Source organism: Python bivittatus, unplaced genomic scaffold (genome assembly GCF_059951505.1).
Source record: "Python bivittatus isolate LINGU-HERP-01145 unplaced genomic scaffold, Pbiv_v1 ctg000040_np1212, whole genome shotgun sequence".
NCBI lineage: Eukaryota > Metazoa > Chordata > Lepidosauria > Squamata > Pythonidae > Python > Python bivittatus.
Genome location: NW_028277032.1, coordinates 3,048,635 through 3,065,438, shown reverse-complemented (window position 1 = coordinate 3,065,438; position 16,804 = coordinate 3,048,635). Strand labels below are relative to the sequence as shown.

General features: G+C 51.8%; 1 protein-coding gene across 3 annotated transcripts in view; it reads right to left on the bottom strand.

The window, feature by feature from the left end:
* NHSL3 (NHS like 3) overlaps positions 1-16,804 on the bottom strand; it is a 70,184-nt gene that overhangs the window by 26,307 nt on the left and 27,073 nt on the right. The window contains exon 1 of one of the 3 annotated variants that reach the window (XM_088153795.1): positions 6,802-7,016. The exons of the other annotated variants lie outside the window; for them this stretch is intronic. Coding sequence (XP_088009921.1) covers positions 6,802-6,859 — 58 coding nt within the window. The 5' untranslated portion in view covers positions 6,860-7,016. Of the gene's footprint in view, positions 1-6,801; positions 7,017-16,804 lie in introns of those variants that run through there. 3 annotated transcript variants of the gene reach the window in all.

Genomic DNA, 16,804 nt, shown 5'->3' with positions numbered 1-16,804 from the left:
CCTGCTCAAGGTTTTGAAACAAAGGCGAGAAATCCAGCTAAAAATGGAAGCAGAGCTGAAGGGGGGTCACTGTGTAAAACAATGGCTGTCTTGAAGCTCAAGGAAATCACTTTTCACACTCTGGCATCCAAGCAAGCCGACGCCCCCCTCCCCAAGGAATTACCAGACCGCCTTGCCACCCACGTAGCTCTTAATGGCTGTTTAGGTATTATTGAAAAGCACAACCTGCCTTTTTAACCTGATCTTCTAGGAGCGCTTAGACGATTGATCTCCTTGTGTGGGGCGAGATTTTGCCAAATCCCAAGTGCCAAATCCCAAGTACCGGGCAGACAAACATCTCACCAACCATTCCCTGCAGCTGACGACAAGAATGGAGCTTAAACCGGTGTGTTGGCTGCTCCGTGGAAAAGTGGAGAACCCTGAGACATCTTGGGCACAACCCATCATGGCTTCACAAAGAAGTTCTGTTGTCTGGGAACTGGGTCTGGGGGACTCAAAATAAGCAAATTGGAGAAATCTGCTTTCAGGTCCAAAGCAGATCAGTGACTCAGACAAACTGCCGATCCGCTTTGTCAGCATCACCTGCTCTGTCCCCAGATCGCTAGCGGAATGAAGTTTCTTGATCCGGTTCCCCCAAATCCTATTCAACTGGAGATGCCAAGGTTTGAATCTCAGTTCTTTCCACTGAAGTAAGTCTGCCAAGGAGCACCTGGACTTCAACGCAAGCGTTCACATCTGGCACTATAAGGTAGAGTGCTCCTGAACACAAAGCCAGGTATAAAGACCTCCATCGCAATCACGCAAACACATGGAAGGCTAGCAAGGAAGGCAACACAGTGTCTTGAGGATGGGAGCCTCAGTTTTAAAGCAGAGAAACTCAGCCCCCCCAAATCACGTACTTCTTGGACGGCGTCTGCTTGTGCACCTTTTCCCAAGGAGGCAAGGCAGAATGAGATTACAGCCACCAACAAGAAGCAATTAAAGCTACGATATGGATGAAACTTATCTGTCCTCAGATGATCAGTACGATCCTGCCTGCCTGAAACCCAGGAGTGGCCAAAGAGCAGCTATTCGACAAAGGTCATCTCCCCGCAGGCTGAAAGTGCTGATTCGGCACTCACTTTGTTTCTACCACTCTCCTCTTCCCTCGCCACAATCTGGTTCTCCGTTTACAAAATCAATACTGAGGGAGCCTCCCTCCCCAAGCATCTCTCGCTCATTCATCCTTCTTCTCAGACCAAGCCAGAAGCCAAGCAGAGCAAACAAGCCCCCCCCATCCACCCCCCATTCCCTCCTCCTGTCTCTGAAAGTCAAGGCAATCTGGGAGTCAGAGAGAGCCTCATTCGCCACAGAAGACAAAACAGCAGTATTTAGAGTCTAGCCTTTAACGTTATGGCATGTAGTTCAGCCTCCCCCAGTCTGGAGCCCTTCAGATGGATTGGACTACAATTCACATCATCCACAGGCACCTGGTATAAACCACAATGATCTGAAAATGACAAAACATGCATCACAGTGTGACGACTCAACCCAGCCCTTTGTACTTATGTCCTGCTTGGACACAAAGCATATGTCATGTGTTTTGCGTTGCAATGTTGAAAAGCACACTTCGTGCCCTGCCTGAACAAGACTCAGTTGGGGGGCCCCAATGGTTTGGAATGATGGAGTTGTGGTCCAACACATGTAAAAGGAATCAGGTTGGGCAGTGGGCGTTTAATCAGTGCATCAATCCATTAAAGGCGGCTTGTAATCAGATAGCAAAAGATTTAAGTTTTGTAATAACTCTGACTACAAGTTCTTAAGAGAGCAACAGTGGGGAGATCCCCCTTTTTCCCACATAGGAAATCTCTCTTCTAATTCTAGGACCTGGATTGCACCCTTCTCCTTTAAAGTAACTCACACCTTGATCACCACACACTTGGACTACTGCAACACACTCTACATGGACAACTTCTGGAGATGACTGAAATGTTCAACTTGGTCCAGAACACAGTGGAAAGTCCTTTGGCAGGACCAGACCCACCCTGGCTGATTCTGAAGTCAATGCACTGGGTTCCTCTCAGCTTCCAGGCCCAACAGAGTTCCAGTTAGGTGCAGCACCAAGTTCTATCTGGCACTGCCCTGAAAAGCCCACCCTGTTCATCCATCCATTGTTTTGAGAAGACCTTCCAAAGATCCTTCCTTGTGAGATTCATGGGACTTGGATCTTATGGAACATGCTTCCCCCAGCTGCCCCCTTCTCATATTCAAGAAGATTGTTCGCTTTTATTTCGTCAGGCATCCACCTCTAGTTAAATGGGGGGGGGGGATGACTCATCTATCTATCTGCTTGTTTTATGTAGTTTGGGGAGGAGGATATATCATTTTTATTTTCTTTTTAATGAGTTGCCTACCACCTCAGAGGTGCATGACTGGGGCAGTTAACAAACATGGTAAATAAAACAAATAACTAGGGTTTTTTTCCTTCCTCACAACTACTTTTTTCAATACGTAAATGTATGAAGCTGTACTCAGATCATTATGGAATGGAAAGCCATACAATTAACTAAGACTTCTTTAAGCATGATGTAGCACTGAATGCTGAAACAACCTATTAAGGGGACTAAGCTGACTGTAGGAGCTCTGCATGCTTGAATGTCTAAAAACTTCATGTCTTAAAAGTAAATCTGACACAGAATTTAACTGAATTTGGAAACTATTTCCAGATTACAATTTCTTTTATTTATTTATTTATTTAATTTTTCAGTTGCCCATCTCCCCCCAATGGGGGAACTCTGGGCAATTCACAACAAACATTAAAAACATAAAATATATAAATACATAAAACCTTAATTAAAAACATTACTAAAAAGGAGAAGGAGAGTCCAAGAGGATGAAAAATCTAAGGCTGAAGGTAGAAGGCCTCTATGCGGCTAGCCATCCCCATGCTTGAAGTATTCCCTCCCCACCCCAGGCCAAGCTGCAGAACCAGGTCTTCAAAGCCCTCCGGAAGACCAGGAGTGAGGGAGCCAATCTTACCTCCGGGGGCAGAATATTCCAGAGAGTGGGGGCTACTGCAGAGAAGGCCCGCCTTCTGGACCCCGCTAATCGAAGTTCTTTTATTGTGGGGGTCCGAAGCATGTCCTCTCTGTGTGATCAAGTGGGACGGGCTGAAGTCATGGGGAAGAGACGGTCCCTTAGGTAACCTGGTCCCATGCCATGTAAGGCTTTAAAGGTGATAACCAACACCTTGAATTAGACCTGGAAGCAAACTGGCACCCAATGCAGCTCGCGGAGCAGAGGCGTTACATGGGCCCTTCTTGAGGCTCCAACAATACCCCGCATGGCTGCATTCTGGACCAGCTGAAGCTTCCAGATACTCTTCAAGGGTAGCCCCATGTAGAGCGCATTGCAGTAGTCTATCTGGGAGATAACAAGGGCGTGAGTGACTGTTTGAAGGGCATCCCGATCCAGGAAAGGGAGTAACTGATGCACAACCCGAAGTTGTGCAAAGGCCCTCCTGGCCACGGCTGCCACCTGCTCTTCAAGCAGGAGCCATGAGTCTAGGAGGACCCCCAGAGTACGCACTGGGTCTGTCTGGGGCAGCGCCACCCCCTCCAGCACCAAAGATGACAAAATCCCGGAAACAGAGGAGCCATTAACCCACAGCCACCCCATCTTACCAGGGTTCAGCCGAAGCCTGTTGTTCCCCATCCAGACCCTCACAGCCTCCAGGCACCCCGAAAGGGTGGCCACAGCATCACTTACTTCACCTGGGATGGAGATGTATACTGATGATACCTCACCCCATGATGACGGATGATCTCGCCCAGCGGTTTCATGTAGATGTTGAAAAGGAGCGGAGAGAGAACCGAACCCTGCAGCACCCCACAGAGGAGGGGCCGAGGATGGGACCTCTCACTCCCTATCACCACCGATTGGGATCAGCCCCGGAGAAAGGAGGTGAACCAGCACAAGACCGTGCCGCCCACCTCCAATTCCCTGAGTCGTCCCAAAAGGATACCGTGGTTGATGGTATCGAAAGCCGTTGAGAGATCAAGGAGAGCAAGGATGGTCGCACTTCCACCACTCTGCTCCCGCCAGAAGTCATCCATAAGTGCGACCAATGCCGTTTCCGTTCCATAACCAGGCCTGAAACCTGACTGGAAGGGGTCCAGATAATCCGTTTCCTCCAGATCCCTTTGGAGCTGTGAAGCCACCACTTTCTCAACCACCTTCCCCAAAAAGGGGAGGTGGGAGACTGGATGAAAATTGTCCAGCACAGTAGGATCCAGGGAGGGTTTCTTGAGGAAGGGGTGCACCAATGCCTCCTTAAAGGCAGTCGGAAACACTCCCTCCTGCAAGGATGTATTAACCATCACCTGGATCCAACCCCATGTCACCTCCCGAGCTGCTTTCACCAGCCAGGAGGGGCATGGGTCAAGATGGCAAGTGGTGGGCCTCAAAGTCCCCAGGATCTTGTCCACTTCCTCAGGATCAGCAGGATCAAACTGTTCCCAGATAACTGGGTAAGAACAGTCCCCCGGTATCTCCCCAGACCCTGCCTCATGCTCAGAGTCTAACTTGGAACAAATCCGAGCGACTTTGTCCTGCAGATGCTCCAAAAATTCCTCCGCACGGCCCTGCAAATGAACCCCCCCAAGGAGGGACCTAGTGATCCTAAACAGGGCCGCCAGGCAGCATTCTGTGGACGCGATAAGGGCGGAGAAGTAGAGGCACTTCACCGCTCTTATTGCCACAAGGTAGGTCTTGATAGCGGCTCTAACCTGTGTTTGGTCGGATTTGGTCTTCGTTTTCCTCCAGCGGCGCTCTAGACGTCTCTTAACCCTCTTCAGCACCCTCAACTCCTCTGTGAACCACGGGGAGTGTCGGGGCCGATGTGGCAAGAGAGGTCGCATAGGTGCGATCCTATATATGCATTCATATCACCTCCAAAATTTGGGTTTACCTTTATATAAATATTAATATTTCAATTTTATAAGATTTTTAAAATCAGGAAACTTCTAGTACTATGAACAGAATGCATGCCAGTTTATAATTATAGTTTACAATCTTATTTTATGATTTATACTGTGCTAACTATTGTTCCTGATATTTTTTTCTTTAGAGCTTAACAGTGATTTCTAGTTTTTTTAAAAACCACACAATACATTTAGTTACAATCAATTAATGAAATGCTGAAAAACTAAAAAAAATTATGATCAACAATGCTACAACCATATGCACCCCAACATCCAGTAACCTCCACAATTAAAAAAATTAATTACATTTCTTTTAGGGACCTTTAGGAATCTTCCATCTCCTGAAAAGGTTGCTAACTTTTGAACAAAAGCACCCAGCTGAGTATGGCTGACCTTGAAAAGTTAAGGAGGCTCTTATCTAGTCAATTCTTGGATGGAAGGCCACCATGAAATCCCCAGCCTGCACACTAGACCATGAAGTCAAAAAACATCCTGAAAGGTGGCAATGGCAAACCACGTTTGTATGGTTGTCAATAAAACTATCTACGTGTATCGATGAAGTCACCAGGAATCCAGCTTAACTGGAAAGAGAGTCTGCACATATCAATCCTCTATCTCCGTTTCTCAACTTTAGCAATTTAAAGATGTGTGGACTTCAGCTCCCAGAATTCCCTAGCCCACACATGCTGGCTAGGGAATTCTGGGAGTTCAAGTCCACACATCTTAAACTTGCCAAGGTTGAAAAACATGGGTCTACCTGAACTTCATCAGCTGATCCTGGTCCAGAGCCTCCCTGCAGGTGCATTTCGAAGGTCCTGACTGGTGCTGCAGGTTCTCTTTCATGGATAAAGTTCTTAATCTGCAAAATTCGTCCCAGGGTTTGATCGGTAGCCACTTTACCATTTCCAATTCGCACACGGATCACTGAGCATGAAAGATGAATGGTCGAACCCAGGCCCACTGGATCTTCTCCCTCCCAGAAGGTCGGTCGTCTTTCCAACACCCTTCCCCAAATCCCCAGCGGGGAAAGCGGGGCTGAGGGGCCTTTTTCGTCTTCCGAAAAGGAAGAAAACGGGGGTGGGGGGGAGAGTCAGGGTTATCCCCAGAAGTGCGAAAAATGCCTGACTCATTCTCACCTCCAGCAACTGGAGAGAATAAATTCTCAGCGGAGAAGCCAAGCTCAGCCAGGAGGCTGCAAGACCTTGGGGCGGGGCGGGGCGGGGGGGAGGCAGCGGAGCCCCGTCCCCAAAGGCGCCCTCGGCCAAGGGGGCTCGTCTCCCCACCACCACCGGCCCCGGCCCCGGCCCCGCCCGGGCCGCGCCCTCTCCCTCCGGCACAAGCTTCGGGCTGGAGATGCCGCGGCCAACAATGGGGCGGGCGAGCCCCTCTGGGCTGTGCCGCGCGGGGGAAGGAGGGTGCCGGGGTGGGGCGGAAGGGAGAGGGGGAGCAGCGGGGAGGGGGAGATTCTCCACGGAGAGCGCCCAACTCCGCGGACCCGCCCGCGTATTTTTATCACCCTTCCAGCCGGGGGGGGGCGAGATCCCAAGGACAGCAAGTGCGCTGCAGTCCTCCCCGCGCGCTCGCGACCCCCAGCGCTGCGCCCGATCCTCTCCCGCGCAACCTCCGCGCCTCCCCGCAGAGGCCGAGGCCAGCCCCACCCGGCCCGGGTGAGTACCGGGATGCGCCCGCTCCCGTCAGCAGGGCTTGCTCCCGAGGAAGCAGGCACCGAACTGGACCGAGCCGCGCCCGGCCGCTTTCGCGGGTCTCCCGGGATTCGGGAGGAGACGGGTCCGGCTCCCATCGCGGCGCCCCCGGAGGGCCGGGGCCGCGGCGCGCTCACCCTTCTTCTTGAAGAGCGCCAGCAGCGAAGGCAGGTTCCTCCCGAGGAAGACCACCATCCCGCCGCCGAGGCCCCGCGCCGGCCCGCGGGAGCGCGAAGACGGCTGGCTGCTCCGGGCTCGCGTCCCGCTGCTCAGCCCCGCGCGCCGCCGCCCCTGCCTCCTTCCCTCGGCCTCGCGCGCCCCCTCCCGCGCCGCGCAGGGGAGGGGGAGGGGCCAGCCCGCGCGGGGGGCGCCGGCCCCGAGGTCAGCGGCGGGGCAGCCGGGGAGGGGCCTCGCGCGCGCAGCTCGGCCCGCCTCGCCCCTCGCCCCGACTGCGCGCGGGGCCGAGAGACGGTCCGCTAAGCCAGCCCGGGCGCGCCCGCTCCGGCGCCCCGCGGCCGCAGCCCCGGTGGCCCTTGCAAGCCCCGGGAGCCGCTTCCGATTTGCCGGCCAGAGGGGGAGCCCGGGGCTTTCCGGGGCACTTAGATTCTCAAGTTCCATCAGCCCCGGCCAGCGCGGAAGGGCGATGGGAGGGGGGTTGTTTACTAGCACGTCCACCCAGGCGGTCGCTTTTTGCCCGACCTGCTCATCCTGGTTAGGCTCGTGACTTAGCTTTGGGTTAATTAGCAGGTAAACGCAGAAAATGGGTTACTCCAGGAATCCAGTTAAGCGTGTTGTGGGATACTGCCGAAAAGTCCGTACTAATTACGGGAGAAGCTTGATTAGTATAAAGGCCGGTATTGCAAGATGACCGGCTGATTCAGACGCGCTAATGGGTCTCTGCGGGAAACGGACATCTTTCTAATGCCTTGAACCAACAGCCGGCCAGCATTACATGGCTGAGTTCACACAACGCGCTAAACCTGTATTCACATGAACTCGAGTCCAAACAAACTACACTATGATTTACTGCGATGGCCTGCTTCCCACAAGGTACTCATCCCAGTTTCACCTAGCCTAGTTCTGCGAATCCAGCCCAAAAGACGAGGCTCAGATGCGCGTCTAACTCCACCAGTTCTTGAGAAAGCAGCTTTAGGGGGCCGCAGCGTCTGTCTTCCAGCAGCAAAAGCCAGGTGTAAAACCTCAAAGGCAGCTCCGGCCGCAGGGACCACGGGGGGGGGGGGGAACAGGGGGCAGGGGGGTCATCACGAGAGGCAGTAGAAAAAGCTGGGCCTGGGGTGCTCCCCAGCGGGAAGGGAGGAAGCTGCGGGGAGCCGGGCAGCCTCCTTTGTCCGCCCGCAAGCAGCGAGCCGCAGCTGGGAACTCAGGGCCGAGGGAGAAGCTGAGATTTTCCGGGATGACGAAGCAGAAGCGCAACAGGGACGGGCTGCCAAGGGAGCCTCCAGCGGCTTTGCCCAGGACTCGGGGCAGGCGCTCGCCTTCCCCTAGGCTGGTCCCTCTCAAAGGCTGCTGCTGCTCAGAGGCTGGCTGGGAGGCCAAGGCCTGCCTGGGATGTGGGGGCTCCATCTCCCAGCAACCCACCAACAGGTGTCAGATCCTCATCCTCCTCCTCCTCCTCCTCCTCCTCCTCCTGCTGCTGGGCATTGGCCATTTCCCTCCTCTCCTGAAATCAGCCACGCAAGGCCCTCGGCACAGGCAGTCCAGCACGGTGTTCCTCAATCTCAGTTACTTTAAGGTGTGTGGACTTCAACTCCCAGAATTCCCCAGCCAGCATGACTGGCTGGGGAATTCTGGGAGTTGAAGTCCACACACCTTAAAGTGGCTGAGATTGAGGAACACTGGTCCAGCGCATGGAGATGCTCAGGGTGGGCCCTACCCTGCAGCCCAAGGAAAGGAAGCAGGCGTGGTGGCCGCGACGGTTGCCCTGATCTCCGAGAAGGATGGCTGCACCCAATGGGTCCTGCTGCGTTCTTGATCTGGAGGGGGCCTCATCCCGGGAGACGTCACTGAAGGTCTACAGGACTATACCAGCTGCAGTGGCTGGTAACCTTTGGGGTGTTGGGGGAAGCATTTAACAGGACCACTGCATAGGTCTGGAAGGGCAGATCCTGTTGCTGGGCAAGACGACTGGACTGTCTAGTTCAGTGTTTCTCAACCTCGGCAACTTTTAAGATGTGTGGACTCCAACTCCCAGAATCCCCCTGTGCTATGGCAGACTAGATCTGCATCTTCCTGCTCTGAGTCCAACACCTTCACTATAATCAGGCAGACCACGGGGGCAAGTTTCCCTGCGTCCTATTATCCCTCCGGTGCATCGTCACACCTAGATCCGTGAGCAACTACGCACCCTCACCTCCTGCAACGAATATGTTTCTCACAGGGAAAGGAAAAGGGTCTCACATCAATGCCCCCCCATGGTCCACATCGCCACAGCAGAGCCTAGGATAAGGTGAACCTTCACCCCCAAGCAGAGCTCACTGCCACCAGCATCCAGCCCCAGCCAGGACAATCTTTGGGACAAGGCCCACCGAAGATGGCTTCAGGGGTCAGACATCAGGATGGTGGCTTAACGTGCACAGCTGCAGCTCGGTCTCTGACTCCCCTGCGGATGCCCTGGTGGCTTCCTCCCTGGCTCCCATCCTGCACAGCCAGAACTCACGTGCCCAGACACTGATCTGGCCTGGCTGCTTCTGCACGCGTTCAGAATAGAAGTCTTTCAGCCAAACCAGCCTCAGCCGCCAGCAATCAGGAACCGGAACAGCCGAGCCCCCGAGATGCGTGGCAGCCATCTTCCTCTTGCTCCATTCATTGCCAGCTGTCCTGCTCGCCATTACTCTCCGGGAGAGCCCTCCCCCTTCTGAATATTCATCGGTCCCTTAGAAAGAGGGGCGCCCAGGCAGGTCAGCCACACCATCTGGCATGTGGCAGAAGGGGCTCTTGCCCATACGCGACTCCCAAGAAAGCAGCGAGGCACGGCTGCAGCTGGGAGACGGGGAAGCTGGCTCATTCTTCTGTTCTGGGCAGCAGCCGTCTGACCGTGGGGATGGGGGGAGCATCCCAATGAGGGGCCCCAAGGAAGGGGCTCAGGTGAGGAAGGTGGAGGGGGGACTCTGCTACAGGCCCGAGGAAGCTTCCAGTGCCCGCTCAGCTTTCTCCCACCCCCTGCCCGCCTGCCTGCACAGACCGGAAGGTTTGCAGCCTGTGAGCGAGCGACACAATTTGCTCCATTAATCAGGAACTTTGATTCCTCCCTGATCCAGCAAAATCCAGTTCGAAGGCCTTGCCGCCTCCAGAAGCAATCCGCCTGCAATGAAGGTACAGGGTACGGGTGCCATAATTTCCATTCCCTGCCTTTCGTGTTATTTGGCAAACCCAAAAAATGCCCCCAACCGGGCCTTGGCTCTGGGGCTCTGCAGCGAAATGTCCACAAGACGTCTCCCGACAACAGCAGGAGATTCTCTCTGCCAACTGTCCTAATGAGCAACTCCACTCTGGTAAAAAGGCTTCCTTCTTACCAAGCTCCCTCCAGAAGGCTGGGTCCACACCACCGCCACCATGTGCTAAGCCAAAAAGGCCCATTATGGAGCCTGGTGGCACTTCTCCATGGCAACCTGTCACTCCGCCCTGACGCCTAAGAGAATTCTGAGCATCCTCACTGAACTACAAGTCCCAGGATACTTTGGGATGAGCGCTGATCTTAAGAAGACACACGTTTGCATTGCACATATACTGCTAGAAAGCCACTGCAAACATCTCTGAATAAATTGGTGGAGGCTGCTCTGCCCGTTCTTTGCCACTCTGGAAAAGGAGGCGTAAACTGTTTCGTTCTCCCCCCTTCCCCTTCAACAGCTCTCCCCACATTCAACATTGCAGCTGCCCCAGAGGCTGAATGCAGGGCAAGAAAGGGCACTGAGCCTCTGAAGCAACTTTTGCTCCTGCACGTCTCCAGTGACAACTGCTGGCACCCTGGTGCTCCATCTTCAGTCCTTTGGCCTGGCAGCTCCAATACCTGGACTCCACAGTGATGCTGGTGGAGCTCAGGGGAACCTGAGTCAAGGGAAGAACATTGTTCTGAGCCACATTCTCATGACTCGGACTCAAGATACAACCCTGATGGCCAGAGCACAGATGCCAAGGGCGACAACCGCAGCAAGTCAAAATTGGGGAAGGGGGCTTTCCGCTCATCACAGAAGCTCCTGCTAAATGCAACTCAACTCATCAAGACATAACGTGCTTGTTTGGATTTAGTCGAGCATGCTGTGTGAATCCAACCAGTTTGATAAAACATGGTTTATGGCTTCTTCACATGGTGGTGGAATGCAGCCATTACGGATTGTCCAAGAAATCACGATTAAAATGAACCATGGCTATGCTCACGGCCTTAGGCTTCTCACCACTACATTCCCTTCTCCAAAGTAGCACCAGTACTCACCTAACCATGCAACCCTGCTTCAAAGCTAAGGGATTGTTCAAAGGGATCTGCAAGGGAGAGAAGGAGGAAGACAGAGAAGGAAATGGGGGGCTTTCATTGCAAACATGGGTGTCCTTTCTGGTGCAGTGCATGAACCCCCCCCCAAAAGCACCTGCAAGACAAGGTGGGAGTGGTCTCTCAGGTGAGTCTGTGGTGCAACTGGACTTGCAACCAGCTGGTCCCGAGTAGCCCATCTTGGGCCAGTTTCAGTGATGGGAATTGGGTGAAGACACCAGCACTGGTGCATTTGAGGAAATAGTGGCCCAGCCAGTTAGCAAAGCATCATTCATCACAAGGGCAAAACTTTATCTTATTTGTCTTCAATTATTTATATCCTGTTTTTAACAGCAGCTGTCAAGTCTCAGCAGAGAGGGGAATTCACGATTGCAGGGCCACGGCTGAGAAAGTTCTGCCCAGATGGCAATCTTAGGATCTTAGGCTTATTCTTCTGGGTTCTTATAAAACTAAAACATATTAGTAGTGTGTTTTTTTCGTCATTTTATATGCAACACATGTAAAAATGAGGCAGGTCACAGCTACCACTTGGCTTTTTCATACCCACAAACACCCCTGCTTGCACTTGTAGTTAGTAGCCCAACTGCACACCTATTATGCCATTAACCATTCAAGGTAGACCAGATCAGGAAACACACTCCCCAGGAAGACCAGAACTCTACTGAAATAAGTTATAAACCCAGAATTTTGCAAGTCTGATTGTGCCTCTCCTCCCCTCCCTCTTCACCTCCTCAGGGAGGTGGGGGGGGCAAAATCCCATCTGAATCTCTTCTTGCTACTCCTCCCTTCCCAGGACTCCAGGAATGCGTCTGTCCTCTTCGTTTACATAACTTTTTCTGAGTATTTGCTTCAAGGCCATCTCCCTGCCTCTCTACCTATGCATCCAAGACCCAACCAGCTGATTAACAGTTCCTGAGAGTTACAAATGCTGTACTTTCCCATAACTTCTAGGTGCAAACATCAGCCCTGGAGTTTTCAGACAGGAATTCAAGGTTACTAAATCCATGCCAACTTTTTCTGGGAGTAAAACCCACCAGATTCAGCAGGGTTTACTTGGAGTGGACATGCACAAGAGCATATCCATAGTCCTATCGCAGCAGAACTCTCCACCCTGTATCTTCCTGGAGTTTGCATAGGCTTCAACAGACCAGGGTGAAACCCCCAGTGCATGATGAAGCTACAGAACTAGGAGGAGGAAGACCCAGGTTCAGTTCTACCTTACACCACAGCTCACCAGTTGATTTGGGGCCAGTCCCTAACTTTTAGCTCAACCTACATTGCAGGCTTATTGCTGAGAAAATTCAAGGATGGATTACTATGTACACCGCCTTGAGTTCTTGAAGGAGAAGCAGGATATAAATCTAACAAATAAATTACAATGAATGTTCCCACTGCAGACACTCTTCCCTTTTTTGCAGATGAAAGACCCTGATTGTCTAAGGCAGTATTTCTCAACCTTGGTGACTTTAAGATGTGTGGACTTCAACTCCCAGAAACGTTAAGATATGTAGACTTCAAGAATTCCCCAGCCAGCGAGATCCACATATCTTAAAAGCCACCAAGGTTGAAAAACACCGGTCCTTCCCCAACCAGCTGCCCACCAGATGGGTTGAACTACAATTTCCATCATCTCCATCAACCGTGCTTTTTAGCTCTGCTTCTGCGAAGCATGAGAATTGCAATCCCACACATCTGGAGGGTGCCCGGCTGGGGAGGGCTGCTCTTTAAAAACCCTCCTGAGCTGTAGCAACAGCAGGCACGAACATCCGCCACGTGCTTCTCCTGGGAAGCCGTGTTTCCATACAGTCTCGTTTAGGAGCGAGTATCATCTAAACGAAGAGCAGTTGGGCCAAGCCCAGCTGCTGCCCAAACACTGCAACTTTCACATCCTCTTCCAATTCCAGAGCATCCCCAAACTCCGGCCTGGCTCGCAGCCACAGCAGGAGCTGAGCAGCCAAGAAAACCAGGGAACGAGCTAATAGCAAACCCAGGACAACTGGACTTGGGTGGCATTGGGGCTACAAAGTCCTGCTCCTTCTCCAAACTGCCTAAACGTGAGACAAGGAATGTTTGGGCTGGGAAGGGAGAGGGACATCCTTTGGGAATCTGCACATCAAATCCAAAATGCCTTTTGAAAAACCTCAACATCCTCCCCAAAACTGCAGTCAAACACCTCCTGAAGCCATTTCCTTGCACGCCACCCATCTGGCTGGGGAGGGGGGCCAGCCTGGAGATGCGTTTAGATGGTTGGACTAAACCTCAGCCTTCAGATTCCCTCACTCCTTCCAGGGGTGTTGTAATAAAAAGGAAAGGGGAAGAAAAACCGTATATGCTGCTCTGGCCCCTGGAAAAGTGGGGTATAAATTGAATGAATGAATGATCGAATTATCGAAGTTTGCCACTGTAAAATTTGAGGGGTCAAGGCAGGTCCTGTGGAAGAGGGGGCTTACCGAAGATTCCCTCTTCAGCAACAGGGCCTGAGGTTTGGTTCCCCATTAAGAAGGTAAAATCTCCCCCCAGTTGAGCCCCTCTTCCGCTGCTTTTTCAGTCAGGATCTTCTGTCTTCACGTCCACAAAGGCTCAGAGGGCAGAACTGCTAGAGGGGGCTGAGATTTGAAAAGGGGAGGGGGGACAAGTGACGCTTACAATCAGCTCTTCCACCGGCTGCTTCAAGATTATTTAAAAAGGGACTTGTGATGCGAGAGACAGTGGTTTGGACAGGAATGAGGCTGGTCACAGAGGGGTATAAACTTTTCCCTCCATTCATTTCCCCAGTAGACTGGAAGAGAAAGCAGGCATTTCTCCTTATCCAATAACATCTCCAGTTGCAGCGAGAGAGAGGATGGCTGGAAAGGGGCCCTGCGTCCTCCCCACCTTACTTCCTCCTTAGCCATTCCTAGAACGGAATATGGAGCAATGAAAGGATTCTAAGCTGGAACGGTTGCATGTTTCTTCAATTTAGGGGCAGAATATAGCACGGAAAATCCTGGACCAGAAGAAACTGGAATTAAAATCACTGGGAGAAACACCAACAACTTCAGACAATATACATGGATGGCTGGAAGCTCAATATTTTAAAAAATGAAGGTTATGTCTGCAAGCTGAGCTAACCCAGCATAAATAGGTGGGGAGGAAGTTGGAATGGCAACGGACTTTACCTTCTTAGGCTCAGAAAAATCACAGGGATGGAATCCATCACCATGAAATATGGAAATACCTGCTACTTGGGAAAAAGAATGCCACAAATCTAGACAAACCATTTAAGTGCCGAAGCATCACGCTGACAACAATCGTACATATTATCAAAGCCACACTTTTCCCAGTTATAACATATGGCCGTGGGAAAGTCGGACCATCAGAAAACCTGAGCGAAGAACTGATGCCTTTGAACTGCGGTGCTGGACAAACTATTGCCAGTAATACCTTGGACTCCAAGAAGAAGAAATAATTGGTGAAGTACAGCCAGAGTGCTCAGAGGAAACGCTAATAATGAAGCTAAAGCTTAAACATTTTGGACCTGCCATTTGGCAAACTGGTCTGAGCGTCCACAGATTGCCCAGCGGCGAGAGCACAAAATGCCGGCCCGTTCATTTCAAGGCGATAGAGCAGTGTTGTCCAAACTTGGCCACTTTAAGATGAGTGGACTTCAACTCCCAGCTGGATTCCAACTTCATGCTGGCTGGGGAATTCTGGGAGTTGAAGTCCACTCATCTTAAAGTGGCCAAGTTTGGACAACACTGTGATAGAGACTGGGGCGGGGGGGGGGCTGCATGCAGCCAGGCCATGTGAGAAGGTCTTTGAAGCAAAGCCTCCCAGGAGGAGGACCCCCCCAGCAGCTGAGCCCCAAGGCTCCGTGCCCACTGAGTACATCCTCAGCCCATTGCCAGGAACATTTCCCATGGAGGCAGGAAGCTGTGCAGGGCAGCGATCCCTGCCACATCCACAAGGCCAACAGCAGGTCTTACTCCTCCTTGCTCTCTCCACACCATGTAAAGCTGCTGTCTTACTCATCTTTACCGGAAGCCTCAAAGAAATGCTCCAGGACAGAGTTAAGCTTTAAGTAGGTCGTCAGCACGTCCATGCATAGAAACAGCCACCCAACTGTGAACAATGATTAACCAGCAGCACCGGATCATGGCACCAGGCTGGATTCCCGTCCTCATGAGGCTAAGCTAAAACGCCAGGACATTTGGTACCGGCCACCTCTGGGCAGAGATCAGAGGCAGTACCGTCCAAGAACTGCAGAGGGGGGCATTTCAATGTCACTGCCCCGACGGAGGGCAGCGTTTTGCAAAAACAATTCTTTGATAAAACAGCTGAGCTGGAGTACAGTGGGAGGTTTAATCCTGCTGCTCATGGATTAAACAGAGAGGAATGTTTCTTATCACAATGCATGCGTGAACAAGCTCCTCGGTGCAAGAATGCCCATGTCAGAACTATTTTTATTGTTGTTGTTTATGGTTATTATCTAGAGGTAATTTTGCCTCCTTTCTTCTTTTAGCAGTTCCCTCTTCTCCCTCAACTGGGGTGCCTGTGTCTGGAAGTGGGGAGACAGACGCACTTTCTCAGGATTAAACCTCGTGCATCTAATGAAATGGTTTAATGCTATCGATCTGTAAATCTGCTTGTCCTTAATGAACCACAATTGTTGGTTTGGCTGCAAGAGACTGACAATGCTCCTCTCTGGAAACGATGGTTTCTCCATATCTGCCAATATTTTTTACAGGTAGCGATGGCTTTGATTCAGGGAGCCGTCCATCAGTGAGTGATGGGCTTGTGGCTCTCGGAAAAGCACCGCGCCCATTAGAGCAATTACGCAAATGAATAAGAAGAGCTAAGGAGGTTCTCAAGTTATTCAAAGCAACAGAATTTGGGGTGAAGAGTAGAAACAGCAGCTTTCAGATTTGTACTGCTTTCCCTGTGAGTGCACGGTTTCAACGTGACTGCAGCACCCAATTCAATTTTCTCTTCTTTCTCTCTCACATGCCGTTTTTGAATCAAGCAGGTTTTGGATGTTATTTATAGCAGGGTTCCTCAACCTTGGCACCTTGAAGATGGGTGGACTTCAACTCCCAGAATTCCCCAGCCAGCCATGCTGGCTGGGGAATTCTGGGAGTTGAAGTCCACCCATCTTCAAGCGGCCAAGGTTGAGGAACCCTGCTTTAAACAACATCCAAAACCTGTTTGATTTGATTTGAGTTGAAGTCCATACAGATTAAAGTTGTCAAGGTTGAGAAACACCACGCTGGGGATAAGAGGGAGAGGAGAAGCACAATCAGACTTGCAAGATTCTGTATTGTAGCCAATCTCGATAAAATACCATTCTGGTCTCCCGTGGAGTTGATTTCCTGGCCTGGCCTACCTAGCGGGGCTGACAGGGACTCACTTCACCCCTTTCCAGACAGTGCTGCCATCGGCTGAATCATCCCAAGTGATTCAGAGCTGAGAAAGGAACCGCAACCACCTCTCTGAAGCCGTGCCAAATCCAAGGGGGACCAAGGAAAACCATCAGGCTGGGGGCCCGTGCTGAACCAAGGGCCCGTGGAGCTGAGTCCAGAGGGGCAGCCCGTCCCCCGTGATCCCTTCCCAGGACCAAAAAGGTCATGGGGTGTTCTCTGGCTCCACGTCATCCCTAA